Raw genomic sequence first — 25,608 nt, forward strand, 5'->3', positions numbered from 1 at the left:
GTCTCTGCAGTTCTTTCCTAACCATTCAATGTTCAATGGTTTCTTTATTGTCACGGGGAGTGAGTGGCGTGTGGAAGGTAAGACCCCTACAGACTATCATTGCTTTTTAACCACTCTTCGGAAAGCTTTCTCTCAGAACTCAAACAAATTTCAATGACTGCATAATCTGCACGGATCATCATCAAACAATCTATTGTATAACCATATAACAATTACAGCACGGAAACAGGCCATCTCGACCCTTCTAGTCCGTGCCGAACACGTATTCTCCCCTAGTCCCATATACCTGCGCTCAGACCATAACCCTCCATTCCTTTCCCGTCCATATAACTATCCAATTTATTTTTAAATGATAAAAACGAACCTGCCTCCACCACCTTCACTGGAAGCTCATTCCACACAGCCACCTGAGTAAAGAAGTTCCCCCTCATGTTACCCCTAAACTTCTGTCCCTTACTTCTCAAATCATGTCCCCTTGTTTGAATCTTCCCTACTCTCAGTGGGGAAAAGCTTATCCACATCAACTCTGTCTATTCCCCTCATCATTTTAAAGACCTCTATCAAGTCCCCCCCCCCCCCCCCCCCTTAACCTTCTGCGCTACAAAATTTTCTAATGATCCAGCAATATCCTTATGATTGTAATCATATATTTCTATGATAGCGCTCTCTTGGGAAGTAATGGAACTGAAATGTTATGTTGACGTTATCAATGGAAAAAGAAGCTACAAGTCATTTTCGCGCTTAATTCTTTTTTTCCCCCCTTCCTATTTGCCCTCTTCCTTTCAGCTAAAGGAGAATTACTAAACTCCTTTTTATTGCGTGACACCTTTTGTTCAGGAAAAATGGGAGAATCCTTGCAAACCCTGTTTGTATTCCATTAATACGTGCTGCTTTTTCAGAATGGAGAATTACCACCGTCGGCAGAAGACTTCAGCAACAGCAATACAGAGTCTACACTGCAAGATGCAAACCAATTTTTACACAAAACAAAAGTGAGAGGATCATGAATGTTAAGCTCAATAAACTGGGCAGAACAGTCATTCAAATGCATAGACTTTGGCATTTGGAGATTTGACTGACCTGTGAGAAGCTGTGATGTTGTTGCAATCAATCTTGAATGAATGAATGAATGAATGTATGAATGCGTTTATTGTCATTGCACAATACTGTGCAATGAAATTCCATTACATCTCCTCCGGTTAAAAATTAAAAATACAAACACGACAACCATTGACACATATGTACACTTATTAGTAAAATAATAAATAAGTATTAAAAAAAAAATTGGCGGCATTTCTTGGAATTACATTTTGCTTCCCCAGTGTTCTCTGTTGGAATTAAGCTCTTCTATTGCACATGGGTAGAAACTATTTTTTAGTCTGACTATTTCAGAGACCTGAATCGCCTCCCAGAGGGTAGCAGGGTGAAAAGGTGGTTGGCAGTGTGGGATGTGTCCTGCTTGATATTTGTGGCCTGGCGCAATAATCGGGCCCTATATATATCATCCAAGGAGGGCAGTTGAGCGCGTTTGTAATGCTCTGCATAAAGGGATATGGAGAATACTGGAGGATATGGATATTGATGCAGGCATATTTACAATGTGCTGGTAACAAGGAGTGGCAATTAAGTTTTGCCATTTGATGTAAACATGGCCAACATTACAACTCAATTTACTAGGCGAGTATAAAATACTCTAGACACCCATTGCTCTCAAAGCACATTGTAGATTGAGAGCTCAAAGTATATTGCAGATGAAAAGCAGATTTGAATTGGGACTGAATTAGTTACGACTGAATACTCCCTGCCTTGCACGGTTCATTGCTACCACAGCAACTGGAATTTGTAGGATTGGTCCAGTTAACTTTAAATGGTTGGACTTTTGAATGTTGGGGATAAAGATTCAATTTTTTTTCCTTGTGGCAGATGGTCAGTGGCAGCAGCCAGAGATTATGCCAAATAATCAGACTGTCCAAGGCCATGTGAGCAAGGACACATTATGACACGAGTTGATTGTTAAGATGAACATGATATAATCCTCAACTATTCACACACCAAACCTAATAGCGGATGGTTACTGAGGAACTTGAGGCAAGAGGCTGAAGAGTTTTAGTGGCAATTTCATTGTGCTTGGAGTTTCTCCCACCCTAATTAATTTACATAATTAGGAACAGAAGGAGCATTTAATCTCCGATTCATCATGATTATAACTAATTATAACTACCTTAGCTCTGTTTTCCTCCAGTATTCTCCATATCCCTTTATGCAGAAATAAATAGGTCTCTCGAATGAGCTCAGTCCTTCAGGGTAAAGAATTGCAAAGATCTGGATGAAGACATTTCTTATTTCTACTTTAAATGGTTGGCTGCTTATTTTAAAACTGATCGCTTGTTCCAGACACCGGAGGTGGATCAAATTCCATGCTTTTTTCCTCTAATGCCCTGTGAGACCTTTGTGCGATTGATCACCCCTCATTCTGAGTACAGTCCTAGTCTGTTTAAGCACTCCTTTGCATGACAAACCACTACAATGTTATGACCCACCATGTCTGGCAATCCCAGGAATTAACCTGGTGAGCCCTTCCTTCATTCCCTCTAATACCTTTATATCCCCTTGGGGAAGGGAGGCCAGATCTGTGTATGCAATATTTCAGACTTGGTTTCAACAGGACCCTGGAAATTCAGAGCACAAAGTATTTTTTTCTTTTGTATTCAGCAATGAAGGCCTTATTCCTTGCTCTACATGCACGTACTATTTGATTTAGTGCAAATCTATCTCTTGTCTTTCACGCTGTTTCCTCCCACACGTTTCTTTCCTGGTGCTAAGGAAATTCTTGATGAATACCATTTAGATATGGTAGTGCTTTTCACAAGTGAAAGTTTTAGTGGCATAGTCAGTTATTAAGTAGCATGGAAACAGGCGAATGAGCCCAACTTGGCCATGCGAAGATGTTTCCCTGAGCATATCCCACTTGCCTGCATTTGGCCACATCCATCTAAACCCTTGCTATCCATGTACCTGTGTAAATATATTTTAAACATTTGCATTTGTACCTGCCTCTAACTTCTTCTGGCAGTTTGTCCATAAACCCACTGTGTGGAAAAGGTTGCCTCTAGTTCCTATTAAATCTTTCCCCCCTCATCTTAAATTTATTGTATCTAGTTTGGAATTGCCCCATCCTAGGGAGAAAAAAACTGACCATCCACAGTATGATTTTATAAACTAAGGTCATCTCCTCAGTTCCCTCAGCTTCACATCCTCTCCTATGAAAGAATGTAACCTTTAAATATTTTAAGTGTTACCATTACATTTTTTTAAAAAGTAGATTTTTGTGGCATGTCTCATTTAATGAAATGGTTTAAACTTTATAGGAATTGAACGAACCCAACAATGAAGACAGAGTTTCCCTAACTCTGGTCTGGCTAATGTGTTACTGGTGAGCTGACCTCCATTGTTGAACTTTTCCTATTTTGACATTTTTTAGGATTCGGAAGAGGGAGTAATTGCATATGACGAAGCTGGAATAAAAATGACTGTACCATACCATATAAAAGAACTGGAAGGGTGTCCAATTCCACAGCTTGGTGACAAGGTACGTGAAGCTTGGATTTACCAGTTCAATTTTACATTTGTTACTTGGGTTAAATGTCAGCTATTATGCATATTTTTTAATGACAACTATACAAAATGTAATGCAAGTCTTAAAAAAATGCTCTGTTATTAGATCTTGTGATGAATTAAATGTGCCTTCACTCTGGGGTACAATTTGGGGTACAAGAGAAAGTTAGAATTTCTCTGCTGCAAGTTATACTAACCACGTAAATTCTTCCTTCTGAAATTCTTTATTCAAGAAATTATCCTACCTAAGAATTTGCATGTGAGGATTTGAGACCAATAGGAGTTTGAGGATGGTTGGAGTACTGTGGGATGTTTGTGTGATACTAGGAACTCAAGTACAAAAGATGATGGAATGCGCCAGTGAGAAATTGATCTTTTTCACTATTTTTACAAGATGTCGGATACATTTTCCTTTTGTTTTCTGATGATCCCTAATTGTCAGTGTAGTTGTACTTTACCAGCACTGAGCAATTGCTGTCAGTGAGGTGAACACATCCACACTCAGTTTGTTGAGTAGGTCGTTCAAGTGTTGAGACATTGTATTTTCTCTTAGATGGCATTCGGCTTTTGTTGGAGCTAAATGCATTCCATCATATTTCAGTTGTGTTGGTAGAAAGGCTTTGCAGAATCAGGAGGCAGATTTATGTTTTTTTTTTTTTTTGCAGTTTCCAGTGTTTCTGTCTGAGTGTTTGTTTCTTTCTGTCCCTAATTCTCACTTCCCACCCATGATTTTATGATGGGGGACACTGATAACTGCATGGCACGAGGCTCTTTTGATTATTTGACTTTTTTAAGTGATTAACTATTATCCCTTTCACTTAAATTTCCCCACAAAGGGGTATCATGTTGCCATGATACTTGCCATATAATTTGCCCCTTTTAAATTGAGAAGCCGGTGCAGAGCCACCATGTGGCAACAGTTGAGAACACCAGAGTTATTTACCTTTTTTTTAAATCCAATGTTGCATGATAATTTTGAACCTTGGCTATGTTGTGTACAGGTGTAATTACTGCAGGCAACTAGTGTGTTCCCAATGGGTATTCTCACTGAAGTATTGCAATAAGATATATTAATACATATAGACATTGTAGTGTCTTAAATTGCATATTACATGTGCAATGTTAACAATTATATATCTGTTTACAAGTCTGTAGGTCCTGAAATATTACTGAAGAAAATAATTTTGGCTTTATTGTAGTTATTCTTCAGTAATAGGGAAGAGTAAATTTTGCTTCACACTTATTTATAATCTGGTATGCTCATGACTGTTGCATACCCTTTATTTTGCTTAAGGATTGCTTAAGAATGCAATAGCTCACTGCATTTTAGTTTCTTCAGTTTAAAAAATCTTTAAAACAGGATTAATTGGGGATAAATTACATAGTCCCAAAAAGCCAATTCACTGCAAATGAGTTTGGGTAAAGCCATAATGGGCACAAGATTCATAAAATAATTTGGAACTACAAATGTAATATACCCTGCACATGATTTAGATGCCTTTTGGAAAGGAACTTCATAGAATTCACCACATTAGTTAATAACAGAGTAGGTAGACAATTCCAAAAGACTTGTAAGACTACTTTAAGCACATTTCCACTAGCAAATTGTACACTGAATAGGCTTTTGGAATTGTGCAGATTTACTACTGTGTATGTCTAGACCCTTAATCTGATCTGGAATAAACCATGTTTCTGTAAAGGCATTAAAGTTGCTTCCAATCTATCTAAATGCTTTCAAGTTTTAGTGAAATGGTCTGGATGATAGAAATATAGTTTTCTTCAGAGACCAGGCATACAATAAATTAGAGTATGTTCCAAATGCGATCTTGCAATGTGTAGGAAAACGCTATGATTTTATTAGTTGGTGAAACAATTTTAAGTGCATGAACCAAAACAATTTTAAAGATGCTTGTCCGAATTTTTAAAAGCTGGCCTAATACTCGAGCACATGGGCAGAAGGGCTCCAAAACACCTCACCACATGGAGTGATTCTGTACTGTTCTGGAAAGAAACAGAAATTAAGATGCCTCTAAACTGAATTTAACATCACTGAGCCTTTATTTGCTTCCTTGCATAAATACAATTGCTAGAATGTGAAGAGAGCGAAAGACAAGCAGCTATAATAACTAGGAGGGTCGCACACGCGTATGTACAAGATCAGACTTTTAATAAGTATATGATATATTACCTTTGAATGATAATGCATGGTACTATATTTTAGTGACCATTCTGCAAGCCTGTTACAATCACAACCAGCATATTGGTATAAGTTGTTCATTGGCATCACTTCTGGTGAATTTACAATGGAAGAAAGCCACAAGAAGCTATGGTTAATCTGTTCCAGTACTATACCCTGTGTGTATTTCTATCAATAACCATGCTAGTTTTATTCAACTACATTGTTAAATGAGAATATATATTGTCATTTTAGGAAACCGTTTCTCACTTAAAACATTTCTAATCTCTAATCTTTCATACAGATTGAATTTAGCATTTGTGAAGTTAAAAGAACCGGTCTACAGAGTGCAGTATCAATCAAAATTCTAAATCGTAGCCCCAATACCAAGAGACTTGTAGGATATGTTGCAGCATTGAAGGATAACTTTGGTTTCATCGAAACTTCTCAACATGATCAGGAAATTTTCTTCCACTACAGGTGAGCCTCATTTGCACTTACACTGTATTTACTAAACATCATCTGAGTGCATAATAATTTTTCCTTGCATATTTTGGTTACAACAGCCCTCTGTGTTAACTTTCTCAACAGGTTTGACAATTTAGATTGGGTGTGTATTTTGCTAAATTGCATGATTTTGTACTCTGCCACGTTGGATAGCTAAGGCTGCCTGGCCTGCGCCTCAATTATTCCTGCAAGACTGCAAAAAAAATAAACAGTCACGGAACGAAAGCATGGTTGTGGGATGTGGTTGAACATGGGTGGTGATGTGTGTTAGTGTATCTGCTTCACGGAATGCCTAGCATTCCAAGCCATGCACCTATTTCGATTGAATGGCTTATAAAACCAAATTAAAATCAAACTTAAACAAAATGTTGGAAACACTTGGCTCGAGCACCTTTTATGCAAAGAAATGGTTCACACGTCCATTTCATCTGAACAGTGAGGAGACCAATTTTAACTTGCAAGGAGAGTAGAATGGGACAAGAGAGTATTTCTGAAGGAGGTGAAGCCAGGAATGCCCAGATGATTCGTATTTACATGACAGTCTGGTTTGGAGATTAATGAGGGCAGCTAGAGTTAGAAAGCAAAATTACATGTTTTGAAGCTGTGAAATGCAGGTCAGACATTGCTGACACCAAAAGCAAAATGCTGTGGAATACCCAGCACATCAGGGTCTGGAGAAAAGGGGAAAAAAGTTGAGTATTTTTAAATTGATCAGCTTACAGCCAGACTGGGCAGTTCTGAAACAAACCACAATTGTTCAATTGCATATTGAACTCTGACGGCCACAATGTGCTGCCCTGGCAGGAGATGAGATGGAAAATTGGTGCCGAGCAAACCATCTCCTGTAGTGGATGTGAAGGCACAAAGGATTTGAATCTGAGATGAACAAATGAACCAAGGAGTCAGAAGCACACCCTTTTGGAAATGGGGGAAGAGTGGCATGTTGAAATTTTCCGCCATGTCATGTACACATCCATAAACCCAAAACCTCAATTATTTTCATGTGGCACATAATGTTCCCTCTAGAATTATTTTTTTCCAAACGTGCCTTTCTGAAATGCTGCACGTGGTTGTCAAAATCTTGTAGTAAGCATTTTGAGACATAGGTAAAGTTGGCAAGTAACTAGATGGGAAATAAACCATCTTTAGATTATACTGTCATAGTAATTTTTGAATATTTTTAGCTAAACCAAGGCATAACAAAGATGTTTTAAATTTTGTAAAATGATAGTGTCATGGAATGGGTGCTTCATCTTTGTGCCTGTCTGTAGCATGCAAATGACCTACTTTATCCTATATGTATTTACTTTCGTTGTTTGCTTTCATTTTCAAACCCAGGTAATTCTATTTTCAGAATACATTGAATGAAACTGTTGTAGCAGATGCTCCACAAAAGTATATTCTTTTGGTAGTGAAATTTAATGTAATTACTGACTCATGAGACTGTGTTTGGTACTCTGAAAATACTGGAAACGCTATTTTGTGCCCAGGTATTTCACTTTGAACCTTGTAATACTTCTGTCGCAATGGTACTGGAGAATTCTTAAAAGACTGCCTTAGTGTTTTGAATACTGCTGTCAGACCACATGTTGATCTTGCTGATTCTATTGAGTTTCCAACCCCAACCTCACTGAGCATAGAACACAGAAAAGGGCACTATGCCTGTGGCAAATGTAATGCAAAATTAAGCTCATCCCTTCCTCCTGCACATAATCCTTATCCCTCCAATACATCTGTCTAAAAGTCTCTTAAGCCCTACTTCCACCATCACCACTGGCACCAAGTGACAAAGATTTGCCCCACACATCTCCTTTAACCTTCTCTCTCTCACCTTAAAGCTATGCACTTTAGTCTGTGACATTTCCCTGACCATCCACCCGATCTATGTCTCTCATAATTTTACTTATTGGGTCTCCCCTCAGCTTCCAGTGCTCCAGAGAAAACAATTCAAGTTTGTCCAAACGCTCCTTATAGCCAATACCCTCTAATCTAGGCTGCACCCTTTCCAAAGCCTCCACATTTTTCCTGTAATGGGAAGACCAGAGTTGTATGTAATACTCCAAATATGGCCAAACAAGTTTTATAAAGCTGCAATGCGATCTCCTGACTCTTGGACTTAATGGCCTGATGAGGCAAACATGCCATGTGCCATTATCTACTTGTGTGTACTCTCAGGAAGCTATGGACTTGGACCACAAGATCCCTTTGCATATCAATGCTGTTGTGGGCCCTACCATTAACAGTCCCATTAGGGGTCCACTAGGGGCGCCGCATTGACAGCAGCCTCTGCCTACAGCCGGTTTTGTTTTTCAATCTTTTTTTTATTTTTACTTAGTTTAAAGTCTCTTTTGGGGGAATCTTGACTTTCTATGTGGGGGAGGGGGCAGGGTAAGGGGGAAACTGTCTCCCAGTTGCTTCCTGGCGGGGACGCGACAATTTCACCGTGTCGCGTCCTGGCCCCCCCCCCATGGCCTACCACCTGGATCGGAGCGGCCTTTCCTGCCGGGGACCGGGAACTGGATCAGAGCTACAACAGCGGCGGTGCAGCGCTGAATGTTTTCGGATGTTGGAGGAAACTGTAGCACACCCGCTTGGTCATGGGGAGAACGTACAAAGTCTGCACAGACAGCTCTCTTAGTCGGGATCGAACCTGAGTCTTTGGTGTTGTGAGACCGTAGCTCTACCGCTGTGCCATTTAATGGAAGAAGGTTGTGGAGTGTAGTTAATTGGCTGGTCCGATGATAGTGGGTTATTGTTGATGTTTGCTAGACTGAATTCACAGACCTGAACAGTTGTTTATAAAATTTGGCTTTTTTTTAACTGGAGTGGCACTTCAGTCTTTTGGCCAAAACATGACTGTTTTAATGTATTGGGCTTGGCACAGAATCTATATCTGGATGTCTAAGCTGAAGAGACTTAATTCTTTTAACCATTGCTATAGTTGTTTCATTTCATGAATATATTTTCCAATTCCCAGTGAATTCTCAGGTGATGTCGATGAGTTGGAGGTTGGGGATGCCGTGGAATACAATTCGTCAAAGGGAAAAGGAAACAAAGTGAGTGCTGAAAAAGTTGCCAAGAGTACAACAGGTAAGAACCAGATTAACTTTGTATTTGAATGCTTGTTCTTTTAACCTCGTGTTACAACTACCAAATAACATTAAGAACTCGAGTTCTGATTTTTGGATTATTATGGCTGGTTAAAATTCTATTGCATATAAGGTGACAATTTTAATGAGACTCAAAGAATATGGCTACTTACAAATTCTGTCTCCAGGTGACATCACCAGAATTTTGGTCTGTGCAGTCCTGCATTTGGTGCAGGTCACAACAGGATACAGTTTGGTCAACAGCAGCCACTTATTCCATGTTGAAGTTATGAGTTTTTGTTGTACTATCCTCTTAGAAAGGTGATAATACCTGAAAACAATAGAAACCCAAGCAAAAGTGTGTAGACCTATGATGTAAATCAGTGACCTAGTGCTTTGTTTTGTCAATTGTGTGTAGAATTTCTTAAGTGCAGACATGAATACATTTTATGCATTAATTGACTTGGAATTGAATAGGATTCTACTATGTAATTTTGTGTTTGTATTGAAATTTATGATTCTGTTTTGTATTCATGTTATTACACTAAGGATTATTACACTGTAAGGATTTTAATCTTCAGATTATTTTTGTTAATTCACTAACAGTTTTTTAGGTTGTCGTCAAGAGTTTGTACTGTTTACCTCTGTAAATTCTAGCTGTAAATTACTGTTTGTGTTTCCAAAATCAATCTACATTCCCAATTGCTGTATTCGGGGTTTTGGTGAAATGGATGTTGTTAAACCACTGAAAATGTAATGTTAGTGCTAGAAAGATGAGAGACCGTGAGCAGAGCATTGACAGTGCATTGAAATCTCTACAAGTTGTGTCAGATTTGATCAATTCTTCTGTGGGCTGTCAATCTAAAATATTGGTCAGTTTGGCCCACTGCTCTCATTAATTTATCCACAAGATAACTTCATCCATATTTATCCTAATACAACCCTGTTCTAGCCCTATCAAATTCTCTTTATCCTGCTCAACTCTTTCCCTGCCCTCTCTGCAACCTGTTCTGTCCCAGATCTGATGAAGGGTCTTTAACCTGAAACACAACTATTTCTACTTTCATTGATGCTGTTCAACTTACTAATTGTTTCCAGTATTTTCTATTTTCATTTTAAGTTTCTGACATCTGCAGCTTTTTGGTCTTCGTTGAAATGTTTCATTTATTTTAGTAGGCAGTTTTGCAAAATGAAACAGTAATCCTCAAATTATAGTTATTGTGTTCAAATAGCTCATTAACTTTCATTGAAATGTGTGTGAACGTTAAATTTGGGCATGGTACTGGAAGCTACTTTGTGCTAGAAGATGAGGTGGGTGTTATGCGCACAACCACCATAGATTAGTTTTGCTGACTGAGTTTTTTATTAGGACACTAGAAACTGTTTGAAGCAAATAGGTAAAAATCATAAATAGGGCAAAAGTTCTGCTCTCTAGCACATTTATGAACCTGCAACCCCCCCCCCCATCCCGATTCCTCATCTGTTTTATAAGGAGTTGATAGATCTGGTGCAAAATCCAAAGCATATTCAAAATGTGTTCTGAGTTTCAAAGTTTGCTGACATTTTAAAAGTAGGAACATTTTGGATTTTTGCAAGCCCTGAGAAATAGAATGAGATGTAATGTTGGATTCCCATTTTAATTTAAGTTGTATTACTGTTTCGGGCTTTAATCTCCCTTTTAATAGTAACACTTTAATCTGACTAGATGGCTTTTGTCTTCGATCATTTAAGGATGGCAAATATTAACCTGGATCAGGATAACCTGCAGGAAGAAAAAATGCAGTTGAAAATGTTATTGTAGGAAGATTACAGAACCTTTGTCTGTCCTCTGACATTTTGTTCTTTGTTTCATGTTTCAAAACTGATCAAGTGCATGTTGTAAAATTCATATTGTTGCAAGTGGTCTTATTTTTGATTCTCAGTTTTTATTGCTGCCAGCTATTTAAAATTACAATGACTGGTGTGCTTCCCATTTTAATGTTTTCTTTTCCCATTTACAGTAAATGATCCCAGTGATGAAGTGTATCCAACAGTCTATACTGGTAAAGTGTTGAGGCCATTGCGCAGTGTCGATCCGCAGCAGGCAGAGTATCAAGGACTTGTCGAGGTTACAGAGGAAGGTGAATTTCTGTTGCATTATTTCTGAATGATTCTGTAATCATTCCTTTTGAGTGTTTAGCAGATTTGATGTGCTTGTGGACAGGGGAGGGGCGAGAGACACAACTGTTAACTCCTGTTTATCTCTGCCTCTCTTCGCCCCCACCCCCCAGTATTACAACCTTCAACCATGTATTTCTGTGATTTTGGATCAATGGTGTTGTTCGGCTATCCTTCCTGTCTCAATGACTCGGATTAGCTTTTGGCTCCCATGTCTTCTTTCATAATTTTCATCCATGTTGTATGGATGGACCATTTTTGGACTTTCATTTATACCAGTAATATTTTTCCAGGCCTAGAAATGCCAAATTCCCTTCCCCACAAGCTTTGTGTTTGTAACCCTATTCTCTCTCCCTTCACTGCCACCAACCCCTGCCTCCAAACAATTGTTCACTCGCTAAATGGCAGCTTGTGCTTAAACTTAATCTCCTTGTCCTTTCATAACTTTTAAAATACGGGTCTTACTAAACTTGGTCACCACTCATTATCTATTATTTTTCTCATTATACATCTGAAGCATCCTGCTTTTGATTTTCCTCAAGTTGCTAATTAAAATATTTTCGAACATCTGCTCAATTTATGTTGAGAATAGAGAAAGTGCTAATAACAATCAGAATAAATACCTAATTTAGACTGGTATTCTTTAACACAATTATTTCTTAATTAGATCTTTTGTTCTTAATCCTAGTTTGAATCTGAAGGTTCATGAATTATAGTTATGTATTTTAAGAATATTAATATTGGTCTCATTTTATTTCCCCCATGGTTAAATTTCCCTCAAATGTTCTCTGACCATTGGTCCTAATGATTCCAACTCTTGCAATGTGCAAATAACCATTTGTTATGTTGAAGCCCATACAATGATTATTAAATGTGAACTAAAACCCTGTTCTGTCCCCTCATTGTTTGCACTTTCCTGCAGAGAATCATTCATTAAAGACAAAGAGCATTTTTTGGCAATCTGGACCACAATAGACATCACTTGTAGCTTCAAATATGTTCTTAAATTGTGCCCGGACTTTCAGACTTAATGGCTTACTGCAGGGATGCAATAAATTCTGAATTCATTTTTCATAAACATCAGACCTTCATGCGATACTTTATGCTGAAGACATTTATACTATTTAGTACTGAGGAGTTTGTGTTTTTGCAGGGTCTGATGAGAAAGGTGAAGTATATCCTTTTGGCATCATCAGTTTGGCCAACAAAACAGATTGCCTTCAGAAGGGTGAAACCATCAAGTTCCAGCTATGCACAGTGACTCAGACAGGACAGAAGCTGGCCTACAATGCCACAACTTTACGGAGAGGCACTGTGGACTGTGTAAAAGACCAGGTGAGAGTTAATGTTATTTGAACGGTTTATTTCACTGGATTCGGCGCTTGGGCTTTCTGGTATCCTTCCTCCTGTGTAGTTGATTCTGACTTTTCACTAATACGTAAAGCTGGTGCAATTGTGTTTGACATTGAGACTCCATACTGCAATAACAGATCCTTAGATTGACAAACTATTTCTTCCATCTTTTTGCCTGAATATCAACAGGCCAATAATTTCCTGGATAATTGGTGGGGGCAATGCAGAGTTGTTAGAAGTACAACTTTGAAATCAACGTGGCCTTCATATGCATTTAAAAATAGGCATTCACTTTTCAAATTTGTTTGATATTTGATGTGATTACCTTTTTATTTTCATGAAGTGACGACTATAATCTAATATTTGTAATTGTTACAGTGGAACGGCAACATAGTACAGGTAGATCCTTTATCGGTCGACTTTATCATGTCCAGTTGCTTTATTGCCCTGATTTTAATAAATGTTTGGAGATTTGTAATTTATTTATCATAACTACCATGATAGCTGTAGCATATTGCAGAGATGTGAAGGTTTTTAAGAAACCACCAGATCTAGTTCTTTTAGTGGTGAATTTTGGATTTAAGCTATAGTGAACATTTTCAATGAAACAAAGCAATACACATCTTTCCTTTGATTGTAAATGATGATTTGATGAATATGTTGCATAATGTGGCAACAAAGATTCCAACATTGATTCATTTTGTATCCAGACTAAGGTCAACAGGGTTGGTGGCGAAGATGGGGGGGGGGGGGGGGGGGGAGGAGATATTGCAGTGAGAAGATAATATGCCAAGATCCTTGCAATTGTCCCCCAAGATTACCTGAAAGACAATCTCTTGTATAATTTTAGAATAAATATTAGGATACAGAATACAGCACACTAAATAACCTATGTATTATGTAGCCATGGCAGAATGCCGGTTTGCTATCTTGTTGCAAAAATAAAGAAATTGGTGTCTCGATAATCATTAATTTTATGATGGTGTAACAGAGTGACTATGATAGCAACAAAGCATTTTGCGTAAGACGTGCTATTTCATGCCCTCAGTCGTCACAGAAGCTGGAGATTTAGTTGCCATGGATATTGGAATCTTGAATGAATGGAAAGTGGGCAATTGAATGCCCATCCCTGGGTTTGGGCACAATTACTAAGCGTTTCATAAATCAGTTCATTGTTACTAACATTTGCCAACTGTGTCGACTGGGTTTTGGTCATGATTCAACATTGAATTGGTCCCAAGCCAAAGAACTGGTCACCTCCATGATTCAAGTGTTTCTTGATGAGTAATTTTGATGTTGTGAGCAAAAGTTGACAAGCTGGTGTTCTCACCGTAGCTGTTTGTGTATTGGAGAAGTATTGTATTAATGAGTCGCATGAACATGGTATTGAATTAATGTGGAGTTTTAATTGTAGAAGCTGGTTATATGGCACTGTAACAAAACTACTTTCCCTTCGCCAAACATCCTGCCTGCCCCACCCTAGCCCCTCAAGTCCAAACCTTGATTTTCCCTGCTGTCCTCTTTTGCCATCTTCCCTTCATACAAACAATCTACAACTGCTAAACACCTGCCCACTGAAACCACACTGACCGTTGCCACGTGCTCTGCTGACAAAAGTCCCAGCCGCTATGTTATCTGTAAGTGGTCCCTGTTCAAACCCTTCCTTGCTGCTGAGAGTACTACACACTTTCTCGCTGCAGGCTTCTGTTGTCAGATTGTGGTCTCGTACTCTGGGATGTTGATGTGCTGCTATCGGCTATATAAATATCCCAGTCCTAGTTAGTTACAAATGTTTTGAAAACTGTTGCTGTCGTTTGAGTCCAAAGTATTCATTTTGAATTACTGAAATATCGTGTTTGTAATATTGAAGGTGCGCACTGCAGTTTACTTAACGCTGCTTCAATCTTAATTTGTTTTTAGGAATTCAAAGCTACAGTGAGTTTGTTTTTTCTGGACAGAAGCAAATCTCTTGTCACTTTACAGAATATACATATGAACAGTTAATCTGTGCAGTTCTCATTATGTTTGATCAGCATTTTGTAAGCTTTGTAAGCAGTACCCAGCCGAGCCCTGCGGGAATGGCTTCCAAGGCAGTACTTAATTTGCGCTGCATTTTTTAAAAGGGTGTATTGGGGGAGTAAGTTTCACTGCCCACGGATAGATCTACACATTGCTACCTTGGCTTCATCACCTCCCCCTCCAACAAGCGCACATACAGTCAGTCACAAGATACATTTGCTGAGTAGGATTTATATTCCACCTGACAATTCTTAACCCTTCTTGTTAAACTGAGCTTGTTTTATGTTAATTAAACATTCTGAGGAGATATTTTGCCAATTAATTATATTTTAAACATTTAATGTGAGTTTGAGTTTTTAATAATCTTGTGGTTGAAGGAATTGACTGCCGAGTTGAATGTATCACAGGGAATAGATGACTAATCTTAGAAAAGTTACCTCATTTGTTATACAAACGCATAATGGAATCTGAAGTAAAAACATGCTTTTACTGAGCAGGTCAAACAACACAATGTAAAGAGAAAAATAAAATGCAAGAAACACTCAACAGGTCACCTAGGAGGCGAAACACGATGACTCGTGACCAAAGGGCCAGTTTCCATGCTGTATCTCGCAACTAAATTAAAAGAGTCTGTTAATTGCCTTTTTAAGTTAGTTCTGGGCCTGAAAGAGATTCCCTTTGTAGTACTCCCATTGAGAGTGGGGAAGATTCAAACAAGAGGACATGACTTCAGAATTAAGGGACAGAAGGTTAGGGGTAACATGAGGAGGAACGTCTTTACTCAGAGAGTGGTAGCTGTGTGGAATGAGCTTCCAGTGGAAGTGGTGGAGGCAGGTTCAATTTTATAATTTAAAAATAAATTGGATAGGTATATGGATGGGAAAGGAATGGAGGGTTATTGTCTGAGTGCAGATAGATGGGACTAGGGGAAAATAATTGTTCAGCATGGACTTGTAGGGCCGAGATGGCCTGTTTTCCGTGCTGTAATTGTTATATGGTTAATGTGTAAGAAGGAACTGCAGATGCCGATTTAATCCGAAAAAGCTGGAGTAACTCAGCGGGACAGGCAGCATCTCTGGAGAGAAGGTACTAGTGACGTTTCGGGTCGAGGCCCTACTTATAATGCCCTTGTCCTCCACCCTCACTGCAATGTAAACTGACCAACGGTCTCAGATCTGAAATGTCAACTGTTTCTCTTTCCACGGGTGCTGTCTGACCTTGGTTTTTCCAGCCTTTTTGTATTTTCTAACCCGTGCAGTTTTAACTTGTGCAATCTGAAGTGTAACGTTGACATTTCAGGCATGAATTTGTGCATATGTATAACCAAAATAAAAAATGGTACGCAATGCTGCACCCCCCCCCCCCCCCCCTCCCAAAATGACATGCCCTTGATCTCATCCCACTTTACCTGTAAGTACTCAGTTGCTGTTTTACAAAAGTGCTATAGTAACTCAGTGGGTCGGGCAGCAATCGGGCAGTCTGAAGAAGAGCCCTGTCCCAAACCGTAAGCAATCTACATTCTCCAGAGATGCTGCCTGACCGGCTGAGCTATGTCAGCACTTTGTCTTATCTTGCCTTGTTTGCACTCTAAAGTAACAACCAAATTCAACCTTCTTCCTGCACTAAAGACTTCATTTAAGACCCAAATTATAAAATGCTGCCTAAATAACTAACTGTTTTTGTGTGTGTGTGTAATCTTTCAGCTCCTCAGCTTTTGCTTTCATTTCTTTGGTTTTATCATTTTACTGAACCTGCTCTACAAAAACTGTTCCCTGAAGAGCATTGTAGTGTGACCCATGTTTCTAAACTACTTTAGTTATTCATGTGTGGGAATATTTGACTTGTGTTTTCCCAGTTTGGCTTCATAAACTACGAAGTTGGTGATGGTAAAAAGTTATTCTTCCGTGTGAACGAGGTATTGGATGGTGTGGAGTTGCAGCCTGGAGATGAAGTGGAGTTTTCTGTCATCTTAAATCAGCGTACAGGAAAGTGTAGTGCCTGCAATGTATTCCGTGTCAGGTAAGCTTCTGGTAAATCCAGTAATCAAATACTGCAAAATGTTCCTTAAATAGTTTGTGCTCTTAGGTATTGAATGGACATTACAATTGTATGCATTTTAAATACAAGGCAGCATTTGCTTTGTTCACAATTTATATTGGCACTGTGCAGTGATGGACCAAATCCAGTTTAACTTCCATTGTTGAAATCCAGCATATCCATTGTAATACACATCTTTCCCACCCCCCCTGTGTACCAACTGGCTCAACCTCACAAGGACACCTTGCGGCTTTTGTGTTTTTGCTCACTCCTCACAATTTTCCACATCAATTTGTGCTGTGAGGTAATTGGATTGAGATTTGTCTCATTCGTTTCATTCAAGGTCCTTGCAACAAAATCAATAGAACAAATCCGTTGTTGAATGCAACTCTGCTTCCCTGTATGGAGGTTTAACTAGCTCCTTTCATGAAATTCAGGATAATGCTGGCTACCTTTCCATCTGTGGAAACTGATCTAATATCTGGAAATGAGTACAGGCCATCGCTGGGGAATGTGGTTGCTGGCAGTATGTATGTGCTAATTGCATTGGAACTACGCTGAAGATCTGTTTACCACATTCTAGTATTCTGTGCTTCAGCCTTTAAATTGCCAAACTCATCAATTTGCCTATTTTAAATGACAATGTTTTACACCACAATTCTATATTTTAAGGCTAATTAGAATAGAATGAATATATTACAACAAAAATCAAATAAATGACTTCTCGTCACATGAAGTGCCAAGTTTTATGGGGATTTTGCAGCTGATTGATGCACAACTGCACTGTCCTTGTGTATAAATGTAAATAAACTCAAAACTGTCTTTTTATATTTATTTTCCATATCTAAAGATCTGTGAAGATGGACGTAAAATATCTGAAAATCTGTGTACTCTCCTCATTTCCCATGTAAAATTTCCCCTCTGCTTGTATTCCTTCATCAGAGGAACTTTCTTTGCACTCGCTGGTTCCCACAAGGACAACATTAGCTAGAATCCTTCCCACCCCACCAGGTCCTCCTCCTTGATCTCCAATTCCAATGAGATGTGCTTAAATTTGCCACCAGAGAAGGAATGCAGGGGGTGATGACTCATGGGTGCTGAGAACTGCATCTAATCCCCAAACACATTGTCCCCTTTCACTGTTAGATTTGTTTTTACTTGCCAGATTTGAATAGCTCCCTGTAGCATGGTGCTGTGATCACTTTGTTCATCCAGCTCGAGTCCTTGCATTCATCCAGATGGCTTCCAGAACTTGCACCTGTTGGACAAATGCAAGGAATAAGACTGCTCTGCTGCCATTTTAATTATAAAGATACCTATCACATCAAGTCACCTTGATCAACCCTGATTTGTGTTTAAAAAGTGGTGCATGGAGTTGGGGGAAAGGGGAAAATATTTGAAGCTCTCCAGCAGATTTCATTCAACTTGCATGTTGTCTAAAAGTCCAGTAAAAATAGATTGTTTTATTCACCAATTCTGATAACATCTTTTAATTTTCTTGAGGCCAAATTGTGTTGGCTTCTATTTGTCAGCAGAAACAATAAAACTTTCTTGAGGAGTTGAAGAATCAGATCAATATGTGGATCAAGACCTTGCGCACTATGCAGTTATTCATTGTAAACAGTATTGCTGTCTATAATGTGATTCTAAACCCTCTGTTGTTGATAACCTATGTACTCTATAGAGAAGAGAACACATTTATTGGTGTCTAAGATGACTACATTAAAGTTGCCGTCCAAATTTGGGTTTCAAGCTGCATCGGGTATCCAACATTGCTACCCTTCCACATCATGGCATTAGGATTTTCTCGATATTACTACAAAACATCTTTCTCTATAGGTGCCTGAGGCTAGTTTGTGAGAGGATCAAACAAAGTCTCCTTTACTGCAGTTGAAATCGCTTGCACAGAAGTTAGGAGTTGGCTCCTTGGCCCTAGAGGCTGCTCCACCGTTTACAATGAAACGCTATTAATTCAGCACACTCGGTACTTTGGTTCTGGTTCAGCAGATTATCCAAACTGCCAGATGTTCTGTTAACACCAACACAATTAATTCACTTTTTAAAGATGTTACGTAGAATATTTTTTTGTGGGCCAGTGGGATTCAAGGGAATGTGAGCAAACAGAACCCGGTGAGTTAAAAGGGAACAGGGGAATGTGAGCCCTGGTGAGTGGAAGCGAGTATTCAATCGGGGTCCAGTAGCCGGAGCTGAACTATTGCCATTTCTGGATGCCAGGTTAGGTTTGGCATAATTTCTCTGCTGATTGTAATCTCAGCTCAGCATCTTGTTTTTTCCATCTACCCATGATCTTTCATTGCTCGCGTTATCAAGAATCTTAGTTTAGAATACGTTGCTGTTGCTTGAATGTTTGCAGTACAATTGTACTACAGGTGCACAACCTTTTATCCGGTGTTCCGGAAACCGAAAAACTCCGAAAACCGGCCATTTTTTCCAGGATGTCGTCAGCACACCAAAGCTCGCGTTTGGCGCCAAACGTGACCCGAAACGACCCACGGTCAACCCAGGTCTGTACTGTAGCGGCTGCCTCCTCCCCGGAGACCGGGGAGACACTTAAACATCTGTAAATCATTGCTTACATGTTAGTCAGTTAGTTTGGAGGGCTTCTATGTGAAGGGGGGGGTGAAGGGGGAAACCTTAATTCTTAATCCCCTACCTGGTCGGAGAGGCAGGGAGCAGTCAATGCCTTACCGGGTCGCCATGCAGTAAGCTCCGCAGCGCTGTGGCCGCCAACTCCCAGCTGGGGCTGCGGGCGTCCGGCAACGGGCGGCGCTGGTTGTAGCTCCGACCCCGGCAACTCTACCCCTGGCTGCGCGGCGCTCCAAATCCATCGCGGCCCGCGGCCGGACGTCCGCAGCCCCAGATCCGCGATGTTGTGTGTCGGCGCCCACAGCGCTCCGGAGCTTACCACACGGTGACCCAGTAAGGCATTGCCCGCTCCCCGCTGGTATCCCAGCGCTGTGATGCCGCCGACTCCCAACATCGCGGTGCTGGGGCTACGGGCGTCCGGCCGCGAGCGGTGCTGGATTTGGAGCGCCTCGCAGCCAGGGGTAGAGTTGCCGGGATCGGAGCTTCAACCGGCGCCGCCCGCGGCCGGATGCCCGCAGCCCCCAGCTCCACAAAGTTGGGAGTTAGCGGCCATAGCGCTCCGAGCTTACTGAGTGCTCTGCACAGTGACTCGGTAAGGCATTGCCCCGCTCCCCGCCTCTCCGACCAGGTAGGGGACTAAAAAATAAAGTTTCCCCCTTCCCCCCCCCCCCCCCCCCCCCCCCCCCACCCACCACATAAAATCCCTCCTAACTGACTAACATTTAAGCAATGATTCCCCGGTCTCCGGGGAGGAGGCAGCCGCTCCAGACTTTTCAAGCCGCCCGCGCTACCTACCTAATCTACGCTAAAAATCTTCCATTCGGAAATCCGACAAGTGTCTGGTCCCAAGGTTTTCGGATAAAAGGTTGTGCACCTGTAACCACAAAGAAAGTAATTTAAGACGCATCCTTTGCAAATTGCAAAATTGATGGTTTGTAAATATTTCCTATGATTGGCATAGCATATTTATTTTCTCACTGAATGTTCCTTAGTGTCAGAAGATCATAAGTTTAAATCCCCCTATAGTTTGTTTTTTTAACCACATCATTCAAGATGTTCCTGTTTGCTGTTAGATGTTAAATTAGAATTGCCTAATGTGGTGTTAAAATATCCTATTTGAGAACTAATTAACAACTTGCTTATCCACAATAGCCGCTCTCTCAATTTGAGCAAGGATAATTAGTGTAGTAAAAGAATTTTGAACTAATGGCTCAACTCTTTTCTGCCTTTAACTGTGCACGGTTTTATGCGGCCTCATAAAGCAACTTAAAATACTCACACCTAACATGTGTATTTCTCCTTTTTAGTGAAGGTCAAAAGCTCGTGGCAGCACCACGTCCTGATCGCTTAGTACATCGTTTGAAGAGCATCACCTTGGATGACGCAAGTGCTCCAAAATTGGTTGTGGTTCGCCAGCCAAAGGGACCCGATAACACCAAGGTAAATGCTATTGATCAGCCAGTGTCCCTCACTGCTGGTGAATATTCATCGGCTATTGCTTTAACTTGCATCTGATATTTCTCTCTACCATTGATATGGATCACCATTATGTAATGGTGATTACAAACCAATTGCCTGTAATTCTTTGGCATAGTACACAAGTTCTCTGTAGTTTAAATTTGTTTTTTAATTTGCTTTGATGGATGCCATTTTTTGGGATATGGAATATAAGCAATTACTTGATAACTATTATTGCTCAAGCTGCAAGATTGATTTTTTTTTAGGATGAAAGTGATAGAGCTATTCACTTTATACCTGTAACAGCTTGTACTCGGCTTGTACTCGCTAGAATTTAGAAGATTGAGGGGGGATCTTATAGAAACTTACAAAATTCTTAAGGGGTTGGACAGGATAGATGCAGGAAGATTGTTCCCGATGTTGGGGAAGTCCAGGACAAGGGGTCACAGTTTAAGGATAAAGGGGAAATCCTTTAGGACCAAGATGAGAAAAACATTTTTCACACAGAGTGGTAAATCTCTGGAACTCTCTGCCACAGGAGGTAGTTGAGGCCAGTTCATTGGCTATATTTAAGAGGGCCCTTGTGTGGCTAAAGGGGTCGGGGGGTATGGAGAGAAGGCAGGTACAGGCTACTGAGTTGGATGATCAGCCCTGATCATATTGAATGGCGGTGCAGGCTCGAAGGGCCGAATGGCCTACTCCTGCACCTATTTTCTATGTTTCTAACAGTTATTCTCTAGAATTTTTCCAATGTGCAAGCCACCAAATCTACACTAGCACCCCCACCTACCAGCAGATGTTGAAGGGCAAAAGCTTAGGGTGAAGCAAGAGAAGGAAATTTGGGTGCAGAATATTGCAGAATATTGCTAGATGCAGGAAGCATGTTCCCGATATTGGGGAAGTCCAGAACTAGGGGCCACAGTTTAAGAATAAGGGGTAGGTCATTTAAAATTGACATGAGGAAAAACTTTTTCACAGAATTGTGAATTTGTGGAATTCTCTGCCTCCGAAGGCACTGGAGGCCAATTCACTGGATGCATTCAAAAGAGAGTTAGATAGAGCTCTTAGGGCTAGCACAATCAAGGGATATTGGGAGAAGGCAGGAATGGGGTACTGATTGTGGGTGATCAGTCATGATCACAATGAATGGCGTTGCTGGCTTGAAGGGCCAAATGGCCTACGCCTGCACCTATTGTCTATGTATCTAAGTATATATAATAGGATACCAAATTGCTATTTTGTATGGACAAGAGGAAAGATGTTACAAACATTAACTGGGGAAGAGGCAGGTGATTCATATATGGAGAGCAAATATTAAAGGTCCTGTAACCTGAAGTAAATGGATGGATCTGACTGAAATGTATCCCAGGTGATTGAGAGAAGCCTGTGAGGAGATTGCTGCAGCTCGGGACAATCGTTGTGACAAGCCTGTTGGCTTGGAACCATTGTTATTGTTACTGAAAACGATCAGACAGAATGTAGATGTCTTCTAATGTCATGTCCATAGTGGGCAAATTATTGGGGGGAAACTGAGGGAGAATAGAGTTTGGAAGGCATAGATTAAACGAGGAGAGTCCACATGGATGTAAAGGAAGATGATATTTGACTAGAAATTGAATTTTTGCTGCCTTCTATAGATTACATGGATCCTAGCAAAATGTTTGATCACATTTCATGTGGCAAACTGATTGGAAAAGTGAAGTTGCAGAGTCTCCAGTTAGAATTTCCCTTCAATGGCTGAACAATTGAAAAAAAATTGTCATTAGTAGAAGCCTCTTCAATCTGATTTTGTTTTTAAATGCAGTTTATTAAACATTGAGGTCATAATAATGCAAATAATTGACTGGACTTTAATCCTTGTGCCTCAGTGAACAAGATGCACCCAGAGCATTTGAAGCATTATTTAGATGTCAGTTTAGCACTTTCATCCAAATGTAGTCGACTATATTTTCCATCATAAAATTTGGGATTCTTTTTTTAACTGCATCACGTTTAAGTTGATTATAATGCAAACTGAAAGCGGAGGTAATCTCTGGATTAAAGTTCTGAGGCTGTTTTACTCTGAGTTGTAAGGAAGTTTATCTTCCTCACTGAAACAGTAAAGTTGATCAGTTCACCTTCCCACTTCCGAGTATCCTTTTGTCATTTCTTCCTGACCTTTGTGTTGCTGCATATTACACCACTTTCTACAAAAGTCAATGATTTGGCAAATAAGGAAATGGGCTTGAGTAGGAGAACTGACTGGCAGAATGTGGTTGTGGTATGCATTGTAGTCTGTGAAACACTATTATCTATTCTATCCTACTGACTGTAAACGCTGCCAAAATTTAAACAGCTGGAAGCTTCAATAGAGAAATGAAACGTGGAATTTTTATTCAGAGGGCATTTCACACCCTCCCGTGGGTGTCGAGTTTTTTTTAAATTGTAGAATAGGTTCATGGTTCTGAAGAAATTAAACAATTATAGCCCACTTCTCAGTCCCTTTCCCAGAATAACCATCTAATTTGACATAAAACTGAGCCCCAAGAATTGTATTGACACTTTGTTAACATTAATTTTTGGGATGAGGCTGCAGTAGTGATGGCAAAATCTTTGTTTCCTTGGTTGAGAATGTTGTTTTAAACAGTTTTCTGGGTCCATATGGGAAGATTGGGTATTGTAGATTACAGAACCTATCCAACCAACTGTTCTATCCAACCAACTTTTCACTCGAACAAAATCTGAGCAGCTGGAAGCCTCAATAGAGAATTACACTGTCCCCTTCCTCTCTCTTTCCCCAACACCTTCCTCAAAATATTGCCCTGCAGATGCATAACATCTGGAATTACGAAATTGTTTATTTGTGACATTTGGACTTTGCCACTTGGAGAAGCATTGTTGTTCCATTCAGTGAAGCAGAAACGGAGGAGGGGTGGGGTGGAGTGTGGGGATGGGCTGCCAGCCCCTCGTCTTTGTGAATCAACTACAGTAGAGCACTTGCAGTCCGTCAACTACACTAGGGTTATTTTTGATCACTTTAACCATTGCAAGTTTGACTTGCAAATTAAGTTAGACAATAATTCCAGATCAGCTCACAATTAGCAGTTACAGTGAGTAGAATTTATTTCCTGTGTTTTATCATACTGGTTTATGGCCAACGTGGCAGTCTACACAATTTAAATTAAAAAATAAAAATTCTAAAGCCTGTGTATGTTAACTTGGTTCTGGTGTATCCAGTATTGTAAAATTAACCATTTTGTGTTTTATCTTGCAGGGATTTACCGTGGAGAGAAAGATTCGTCAAGCAGGAGTCATAGATTGATTTATTTTCTTCCCCCAGCAAGCACATTACCCAATGCAGTATCTTCGGGGAGGGAAGGGTTTACGCAAGGTTATCTGCCTCCACCGCCCTCTTGTGTTTCCTAGTCCAACATGGAAAATGGAGCACAATTTATCTATTTTCAAGCAAAACTACAGTTCTACCACTTGTCTGTGCTTTTATCAAAAGCTTAAAAAAAAAAGTACAAAACGAAGCAAAAACAAAAAAAAACGTTTAAAAAAAAAATGTCGCCGCACAGGCTCGGTTGGGGCAATGAATGAGCAGAAAGCCTTAGTTTCACAACCTTATAGGAGCTTGATTTAAAATCAAAAAAAGCATCTTACATCAATGCTAATTTGAAATTTAAGTTAATTTGCCTTTGTTAGTAATGAGAGAAATCTGAAAAAGAAAAAGCTATACAACTGAAACACAAGTGCCATGAGTGCTGGCTTTCATTAAACCTTTCAGTACAAGTTTGTTGATGCCGTGGAGCACTGCAGCCTTGGAACACATTTTCCCTATTCCAGAAACTAACAGATTTGTGCATAAAAACAAATATCACTGTTATTTCCCACGAAGGGCACCCTGTGTAATGCCGAATGGAAAAGGAAGCGGCTGAATTTTTTTTTAAAGTATATTAATGCATCAAGGTGGAAATGTTAATCGTTGGTACTGTATATATGCCTTTTGCATAGAAACAGGGAGACTAGTTGATATCAAGCATTAGTAATCAAAAAGACTGGTCTGTGTTCCTATACCAAATAAGATCAGGAATTTAATTGATGTTGATGTGGGGCAGAGGCAGTATCCCGTTTCTGTTTCGCCTCTGCTCACAGTTTGGGGTTTGTCTAAACTGGAGAATGCTTTGTTCTTGCAAGAAGGGAAAACAACTCCTGGCTTTCTCCTGTGTCCCTGTTAATGGTCATGAAAAAGAAACTAGAATAAAAAGTTTTACCATAAATTTTGAACTCTTGAGTGGACTTTGTCTACCCAGATGACTGACTACACATTGTCATTCAGTGACAATCTTTCTATGGAATACACTGCTTAAACTTGGATAATTGATTTGGTATAGACTGCGTCCCCGAGTTACAAACAAACAAAGCACCGGCCAGGAACTTTACAGTTGAAATTGCGGAGAATCTAGGTAAATGCGGGTGAGCATGAAACGTTTGTTTCAACTAAGATTGTCAATAAAGTCCGGTAAAAGAATTACTTGTTTTGTCGCTGCCTGTTCCAGAATTCTGCCACTTTCTGAAATGGAGGGTTTTTTTATGGTAGGGGGAAGGGTG

General features: G+C 39.9%; 1 protein-coding gene across 7 annotated transcripts in view; it reads left to right on the top strand.

Annotated features, from left to right (window-relative positions):
• Positions 1 to 25,277, top strand: part of csde1 (cold shock domain containing E1, RNA-binding) — an 82,057-nt gene extending 56,780 nt beyond the window's left edge. For 4 of the 7 annotated variants that reach the window (XM_055654816.1, XM_055654821.1, XM_055654819.1 and 1 more), the window contains 9 exons: positions 900 to 992; positions 3,482 to 3,589; positions 6,096 to 6,271; positions 9,276 to 9,388; positions 11,388 to 11,507; positions 12,698 to 12,879; positions 16,772 to 16,935; positions 20,868 to 21,000; positions 24,272 to 25,277. In XM_055654816.1, coding sequence (XP_055510791.1) covers positions 900 to 992; positions 3,482 to 3,589; positions 6,096 to 6,271; positions 9,276 to 9,388; positions 11,388 to 11,507; positions 12,698 to 12,879; positions 16,772 to 16,935; positions 20,868 to 21,000; positions 24,272 to 24,319 — 1,137 coding nt within the window. In that variant the 3' untranslated portion in view covers positions 24,320 to 25,277. The remainder of the gene's footprint in view (positions 1 to 899; positions 993 to 3,481; positions 3,590 to 6,095; positions 6,272 to 9,275; positions 9,389 to 11,387; positions 11,508 to 12,697; positions 12,880 to 16,771; positions 16,936 to 20,867; positions 21,001 to 24,271) is intronic. The other 3 variants (XM_055654818.1, XM_055654823.1, XM_055654822.1) reach the window with 1 other exon arrangement.
• Positions 25,278 to 25,608: the final 331 nt, after the last annotated feature.

This window comes from Leucoraja erinacea, chromosome 24 (genome assembly GCF_028641065.1).
Source record: "Leucoraja erinacea ecotype New England chromosome 24, Leri_hhj_1, whole genome shotgun sequence".
Taxonomy (NCBI): domain Eukaryota; kingdom Metazoa; phylum Chordata; class Chondrichthyes; order Rajiformes; family Rajidae; genus Leucoraja; species Leucoraja erinaceus.